We start from the raw sequence: 8,343 nt of genomic DNA, 5'->3' as shown, positions 1-8,343 counted from the left end.
GATTAAAAGGTATAATTCAGCTGCGCAGGCTGCTATTAAGTTAAGTTCTTTATTTGTCACTATACATGCAAGTACAATGACGTTAGGTAGATTAGATGGCCCATCCTGACCAGCATGTTTTTGGAGGTAGGGGAAAAAGGGAGAACATGCAAACTCCACTCAGAAAGGCCCCATTTGGGAATCAATCCCAGGGCCTTCTTGTGGAGCAGTGAGACCAGAGACTCTGCCAATGCTCACTGTGTTGCTATAACCTAAGGGCCAGAGAGTTAAGGGGACCAGAGCTAGTCCAAATGTGCCTTAAGTCTTGATTGTGTTGGAGCAGGTTTCAGGAGCAGAGGCCACCTTCAGCTCAGCTGGGGGCCGACTCGTGATCCCGGCGGTGCATAGGAAGCACTCTGGCCTGTACATGTGCCAAGCCACTGTGGTAGTGAGGCAGAGACCCTTCAGAGTGAGCAGAGCCATCCTCATCACTGTGCAAGGTGAGCTCCACTTCTCTAACTCTTCTGTGCACAACTTTAAAGGTGGACTATGTCACTTTTCTGGTCGAGTATCTGCCACCTGCTGTATGTTTAATGCTTCACTGAGGAACATTTTAGGCAAGCATCCCAATGGAGACAAGTAGGTGGTGGACCCCCAACAAGACTATGAACAGAACCGGTCACAAAGGGCAGCTCTGTCCAACATCCACTGGAAACAGGTCTGACTTACTGCCGGCAATGAACACAGCTCCTGCTCCGGTCATTCAGGGAAAACCACTCTGCTCCTCCTGAATCCGACGTTCGACTATCATCCGGATCCTCCTTTCCAGTACCTTGGAATAGACCTTACCCAGGAGGCTGAGGAGTTTTATCCCTCCGGTCCCCCTTCTTGAACAGAGGGACCACCACCCCAATCTTCCAGTCCAGAGGCACAGTCCCTGACCGCCACGCGATGTTGCAGAGACGTGTCAGCCAAGACAGTCCTAAAACATCCAGAGACTTTAGGTCGTCAGGGCGGATCTCATCCACCCCCGGAGCCCTGCCACCGAGGAGTTTGCCAACAACCTCAGTACCTTCACCTTGGGTGATGGACGAGTCAGCCTTCGAGTCCTCAGACGTGACAGTGGAGGTCCTAAAATTATTCCCCGCCCACACCAGCCCCGCCTCTCCCCGCGTGCAACACCAGAGAAGTGGAGCGTCCAGCCCCTCTCGAGGAGATGGTTCCAGAGCCCAAACTGTGCGTGGAGGTGAAGCCGACTATATCTAGTCGATATCACTCAACCTCCTGCACAAGCTCAGGCTCCTCCCCCCAGCGAGGTGACGTTCTATGTCCCCAGAGTTAGTCTCTGCGTCTGGAGATCTGTTCGAGGCCCCTGCCGTCGACTGCCACCCAGATCTCTCTGCACCGGCCCCTTATGGATCCTCCTGCAGGTGGTGGGTCCACGGGAGGGCGGCCCCATGTCACTCGTTCGGGCTGGGCCCGGCTGGACCCCGTGGGGAAAAGCCCAGCCTCCAGATGCTCGCCGTCGAGCGCCCACCTCAGGCCTGGCTCCAGGATGGGGCCCAGCCAATCCAGTCGATGTAACTGGCCTTGGTGTCTCTGTATAAGGGACTTCCGAACCACTCTTAGGACCTGTTTGCCTTAGGAGACCCTACCAGGGGCTCAAAGCCGCGACAACATAGCTCCTGGGATCATTCGGCTGCTCAGACCCCTCCACCTCGATAAGGTGTCGGTTCAAGGAGCGGACTTCAAAGGCCATTGTCTCCAAATGCATTTTTCTTCACACACATAAAGATAAGACCTTAAACTAGCACCTACACACAATCAAAACTTTGATTGTGCTGAAAGATTTCTTGATAACAAAAGTCTGATTTAATAAAGTTTTAACTCGAAAAATTAGATGAAATTTGATTTGACCAAATGCGGTAATGATGATTAACATTTTTTTGGGATTGTATTCTTTCATATTAAGTTTGTACAGGTAGAAATTTAAACAAAAAAATACTGTTGAGATTATATTGTTCTTTAAAAAGTGATATATTGCAGATAATCATGGGCATAATATTGATTATCACATGCATTGCAAAATTGTGACATCATTATAAACCCTTATTTCTCATGTTAATGTTTGTGTCCATCTATCTGTAAAGAAAACCCACAAATCCTGCCCTCTGACCTGCCCATGACCCCTGACCCTGGGCTGACCACCACAGAACAATGTGAGTTCATACAATTATAATGAACCTCTCCATTTTGATAATACATTTGATTTGAATAGTAACAGCAGGCGGTGATTGGCTGACACTGGCTATGTTTACATTCAGTAAAAACATCTGATTATCTTTAGATTATCTGTAGTTCTCAGATTATTAAAATATGATCTTTCAGATATGAATCATCACATTTCTTTCTGATTGTTCACATGTATGCAGGTTTTGACAAGAAAAAGTATGCAAAAAACCCTGCTCCTCCAGTGATACTTTCTCCTGTGAATGGAACCATATTTGAACATGTGCCTGGTAATACACAGACATTACAATTCAGACTATTTTTAGATTTATTCATGAATGTCTTGTTGCTGGTTCAAGTACTGTGTTTTCCTGTGTTGGTGCTGTAGGCTCAAGCCTGGAGCTCTTTTGCACTGTGCTCACAGACTGTCCAATGGCAGAGTCTACAACGGTCACATGGCTGGTCAACGACCAATCGGTGGAGTCTTCATACCTGGATGAGCGTGCTCTGCAAGGACGCAGGAGGTGAGTCAAACAAATCTCCAAGCCTGTTCAGAGTGAGAATGTAGGATTCTGTGGACAAGGCAAAAACATGTTCATGAGACAAGCAGGTGACCAAAGAGGTTACATAGTGCACTTTTCAATCTCTTCAATATGTAAGACACAAGGACATGGGACATTGTTGAAGTGGCTCCATGACATGGAGTAGACATGACCGGTAACATGCTGTTATGACTGATGCTTACATGCTGGTAGCCTGGAACAGAGTGGTCACTCCTGTATTGTGTTACAGGGTAGAAATACTCTCGGAGGGCTGCAATGTGGTGGTCCGCCTCATGATTCTGGAGATGAGACAGAAGGACACGGAGGCGGAGCTGAAGTGTTTTGCCCAGAACCAATATGGCCGACAGGAAGTGGATGTACGTCTGCAGTTGGAGGGTGAGACTGAAGCTTGGATTATACTTCCCGCATGTAAATTCCACATGGGACAAAGAGGCGCGGAGGGCAGCGGCAAAGATGTTGTCAGTATTTATAGTCTGTGCGGTTTCATGCAGCGTCGACAGTAGAAATTTGAGCTAGCTGTAACAGGCGTTATTAAGGTACTTTGAAGTGTTCATGAGTCCAGCGGCAGAGGGAAAGAAAGAGTTCTTGTGGCAGGAGGTTCTGGTTCCTACGACTGGACCGTAGCCTCCTGCCTGAGGGAAGGGGTTCAAATAGCCCCTGTCCAGGGTGAGAAGGGTCAGCTGTCATCCAACCTTATACTCACTCCACACTCAGTGTTGGAAAGCTACTTCTATAACTACAGCTGGAAGTCTGTAGGTAATAGGCCCCTGCCTATTCTGCACCTTTGGGCCCCATGACACCACCAACCACTGCCCATGCGCATCTCCAACTCGCTTTGGAGGGAGACAGCAGCGCTGTCACTCGAGTCTGAGAGTATAGTTCAAATGATAACTAAAGACAAAGGCCTATGAAAGACTGACCGCATAGACCTTTAATGTACATCTAACTGTTGACACTGTAAAAATGATAAAACAAAAGACCACAAAAGACACAATAATGTATGACATTCTTTCCACATTTGAAACTCCAAGCACATGGTTTTGAGGAGAATATTTCTCTTCTTTGTGCAGATTCCACACACACATGGATGGTGGTCTCCTGCGTGACTGTCCTCTGCCTCCTCTGTGTGGTCTCGGTCTTCCTCTGCGTCCTCTTCAGAACCAGATCCAGCCGGCCAAAATTGGACTACACACTGGCCCGACAAAACAGCTCCTTCCTCACCTCTGACCTGAGCTGAAACATGACAGAAAATCATAATTATGATGTAAATGTCCCCGTGTCTCAGTATCAGGTTGTATTCTGTGGTAATGCTGCTAACCCTGGAGTTTAAACCTCAATGTAAACTGTATAGTGATTTATAACAAGATTGATCAGAAAATCTATTCTCCAAATTGTTCTACCTCTGGTCTCCACCTCACCTCCACCACAATCTGTGCAGCTACTTCACCTGAATGTACCAAGCGCTCCTCTTCTACAAATGCTTAATACATGCTGTCCTACAATTACATTTATAGATTTACGAGCTAATGCTGATGCTGTACACAGTTGATACTGTTCAAACAAACATAATTCGCTCTTGAAAAATATGTTTTGATCTGAATATGTTTTTTCCTCATTAAATAAAGGTTATTAAATACATAATAAGGCATAAGATAATTCCTGACTTATGATTTGTTCAGTTCAGTATTTAGTCCGTCATATAATATTTAATATGTTAGTTAAAGTTTTTGTGTGACTGAAACAGGCAGAAGCGAAATGCATTCATTTACATTATACAAGTTAAGTTTTATTGTAGTATTGGATGGAAAACAAAAATATGAAAAGCAAGATTCTGGATTTGGAGTCCAGATCCAGAAAGAACAATCTCAGACTCGTTGGGGTCTCGGAGGGCGAGGAGGGAGACAAAATGGAGGGCTGGCTCCAAAAGATCATTGAAAAGAGTTTGTATCAGGTACTGGAGTCCATCACATCGCCTGGCAAAACAAAGAAGTGTGAAAAAACCCCATGAGGTTTGAAAAGGAAGTTTCTTAACCACAGAGAGGATGTAGAAGTACAAAGGCAAGAAGGTCAATATGACACAAGATGTACCTAACAACATTTGGCAACAAATTGTCTGTGAGGAAGTAAAAAACACATGCTCAAAACCCCAGCGGAGGCAGAAGTGGGGGGGGGGGATGTGTATTATATAAGAAACACATTTGGGAAACATAGAACATCTCAAACTAACAAAATGTTATTTGAAAAAAAGGGGAGTTAAAATATTGATTTCAAACCAAATAGCATTTGAATAAATGTATGGATGCATGTGCTGGGAACTATTCATGTAGATCTTTTACTCTAATGAATGCGTATGCTCCACCAGAGAGTGATATCACCTTCTATACTAATATTATAGACCCGACTGCAAACCACTCTGAGGGAACCATAATCCATGGCCACATTGGATGTGTCAAACTCGAGGGGAGCAATAAATGAGAAATTCCATTGAATCCTTCAATAAAAACATTTTCCTAAAATCTCAGGAGTTAAAGAAGATTAAATAAATTAGTTTTTGGGCACCATCAATTTGCCTGTTATGACAGAAGAACAAAATAAATTAAAGCCACGGTAGCGGTTGATGGCTCTCGCCACCCGCGCGACCGCCTTCCCGCGCGACCGCCTTCCCGTGCGACCGCCTTCCTGCGCGACCGCCTTCCCGTGCGACCGCCTTCCTGTGCGACCGCCTTCCTGCCCGACCGTGTTTTGATTGCGATTGCCCCGACACTGCATTCTCTTAGGGTTTATTCTTTATTCGTTAGACTTTATTCTTTAGACCCCTTCCTCCCTGTACCTCCGTCACCTAGCAATAGAGACCCACCGCTAATGCTGATGCTAACGCTAATGCTAAGACCACGGTACGAGAGGAAATGTTCCATCAAAATAAAAGCGGAAGAGGAAGTGAAGGCATTCATTGCGCCTCTGCTGGCCAATTGTGAAAATACACAATAGCTGTAATGCACTTTTTTTCATGGCGTCTGGAGGAGAATATAAACCATGAGTTTCAAACAAATCAGACAATGTTGAGTCTTTCACACAATGGGTAGGGGGCGCTATAGAGTAAATTTATTACATGGTATTAATTATTTCCAATTAAACAATAAAAACACATTAGTGAGTGAAATATGAGCTCCACAGATCATTTCAAACAGGCATGACTTGTCCTTGAAAAAACTGAAAATTAAGCCTTTTTTGAGGGCGTGTTACGACCGTAAAGAATATTCTTTTGAATATTTATTACATTTCAATGTCTTTAGATGCAAAAGATGTTGTTTTGAGCTCGATCGGACAAAAAACCTAAAGGGCAAGTACGATTTTGAAAAAAAAAAGTCAAGCGTGGCGGTGGCACTTTGATTCGACATGGCTGACTTCCTGTTTATCATAGAGCGATGCTCCAGGTGTGTTTTACTCCTCAAAGGTCAGAGGTCAAAGGTAGCTCTATCACTGTCCCAAGTCTCATGTGCCTAGGCCAAAGATTAAGCGGTTACCCCCCACGAGTCCGAAGGTTCACTAGTCCGAAGGTTCACTAGTCTAAAGGTTCACTAGTCCGAAGGTTCACTTGTCCGAAGGTTCACTAGTCTAAAGGTTCACTAGTCCGAAGGTTCACTAGTCCGAAGGTTCACTAGTCCGCAGGTTCACTGGTCCGAAGGTTCACTAGTCCGAAGGTTCACTAGTCCGGAGGTTCACTGGTCCGAAGGTTCACTAGTCCGAAGGTTCACTGGTCCGGAGGTTCACTGGTCCGCAGGTTCACTGGTCCGAAGGTTCACTAGTCCGAAGGTTCACTAGTCCGGAGGTTCACTGGTCCGAAGGTTCACTAGTCCGAAGGTTCACTAGTCCGAAGGTTCACTAGTCTGAAGGTTCACTGGTCTGAAGGTTCACTGGTCCGAAGGTTCACTAGTCTAAAGGTTCACTAGTCTGAAGGTTCACTAGTCTGAAGGTTCACTAGTCTGAAGGTTCACTGGTCTGAAGGTTCACTGGTCCGAAGGTTCACTAGTCTGAAGGTTCACTAGTCTGAAGGTTCACTAGTCTGAAGGTTCACTGGTCTGAAGGTTCACTAGTCTAAAGGTTCACTAGTCCGAAGGTTCACTAGTCCGAAGGTTCACTAGTCTAAAGGTTCACTAGTCCGAAGGTTAACTAGTCCGAAGGTTCACTAGTCCGAAGGTTCACTGGTCTGAAGGTTCACTGGTCCGAAGGTTCACTAGTCTAAAGGTTCACTAGTCTGAAGGTTCACTAGTCTGAAGGTTCACTAGTCTAAAGGTTCACTAGTCTGAAGGTTCACTGGTCAGAAGGTTCACTAGTCCGAAGGTTCACTAGTCTAAAGGTTCACTAGTCCGAAGGTTCACTGGTCAGAAGGTTCACTAGTCCGAAGGTTCACTAGTCTAAAGGTTCACTAGTCCGAAGGTTAACTAGTCCGAAGGTTCACTAGTCCGAAGGTTCACTAGTCTAAAGGTTCACTAGTCCGAAGGTTCACTGGTCAGAAGGTTCACTAGTCCGAAGGTTCACTAGTCTAAAGGTTCACTAGTCCGAAGGTTCACTAGTCCGAAGGTTCACTAGTCCGGAGGTTCACTGGTCCGAAGGTTCACTAGTCCGAAGGTTCACTAGTCCGGAGGTTCACTGGTCTGCAGGTTCACTGGTCCGAAGGTTCACTAGTCCGAAGGTTCACTAGTCTGAAGGTTCACTGGTCAGAAGGTTCACTGGTCCGAAGGTTCACTAGTCCGGAGGTTCACTAGTCCGAAAGTTCCTCAGGGCTAAAGTGAAGGTGCATAGTCAGATGTAGTCAGTCTGTAAAATGCGCACGAAGCACAAAGACACGCACTGGGGCTCGTCACGTTTAGTGCTCCAGCTGCTCACAGGTGGCACCCCATGTTGTACTGTGTATGTGAAAATAACAAGAATCCTCCGCTTTATGCCTTCATTTGATCATAAGTATAGAAATACACGTGATCCGATCACCGTAGGATTGGTAGTCAAAAAGGAAATTCAGCTGGCCAAGACGGGAGTGTCTACAGAGCCGCGGCGCGCGGCCCAAACGGCTGCTATTTGAGTTCATTCATTCATTAATAATAGGATAAGGAGCTCAGGCTATGCACAGAAACAAGTCGATTATGGAAAATACGTGAGTTTAATCATAAAAAGTGCATCAACACCAGAAAAGTGTTAAAAGCCAGTGTGTGGGGCAAAGGGAGGAGAGCCCTGTGAGGACTCACATCTTCTGACCAGTGAACCTTCAGACTAGTGAACCTTCAGACCAGTGAACCTTCTGACCAGTGAACCTTCTGACCAGTGAACCGTCAGACTAGTGAACCGTCAGACTAGTGAACCTTTAGACTAGTGAACCTTCGGACCAGTGAACCTTCAGACCAGTGAACCGTCAGACTAGTGAACCTTTAGACTAGTGAACCTTCGGACCAGTGAACCTTCAGACCAGTGAACCTTCGGACTAGTGAACCTTCGGACTAGTTAACCTTCAGACCAGTGAACCTTCTGACCAGTGAACCTTCTGACCAGTGAACCGTCAGACTAGTGAACCTTCAGA

The 8,343-nt window shown here is 45.9% G+C and overlaps 1 protein-coding gene across 1 annotated transcript in view; it reads left to right on the top strand.

The window, feature by feature from the left end:
• LOC140359136 (interleukin-1 receptor type 2) overlaps positions 1–4,074 on the top strand; it is a 31,731-nt gene extending 27,657 nt beyond the window's left edge. Inside the window, exons 5-10 of the mRNA XM_072444004.1 lie at positions 323–479; positions 2,130–2,198; positions 2,412–2,498; positions 2,597–2,732; positions 3,001–3,146; positions 3,842–4,074. Of these exons, the coding sequence (XP_072300105.1) occupies positions 323–479; positions 2,130–2,198; positions 2,412–2,498; positions 2,597–2,732; positions 3,001–3,146; positions 3,842–4,008 (762 nt within the window). The 3' untranslated portion in view covers positions 4,009–4,074. The remainder of the gene's footprint in view (positions 1–322; positions 480–2,129; positions 2,199–2,411; positions 2,499–2,596; positions 2,733–3,000; positions 3,147–3,841) is intronic.
• The last annotated feature ends 4,269 nt before the right edge of the window (positions 4,075–8,343 follow it).

This window comes from Eucyclogobius newberryi, unplaced genomic scaffold, assembly GCF_026437365.1.
Source record: "Eucyclogobius newberryi isolate DKJ021-1_F unplaced genomic scaffold, fEucNew1.0.hap1 SCAF_14, whole genome shotgun sequence".
Lineage (NCBI taxonomy): Eukaryota > Metazoa > Chordata > Actinopteri > Gobiiformes > Gobiidae > Eucyclogobius > Eucyclogobius newberryi.
This window is presented reverse-complemented; position numbering and strand designations above follow the sequence as displayed.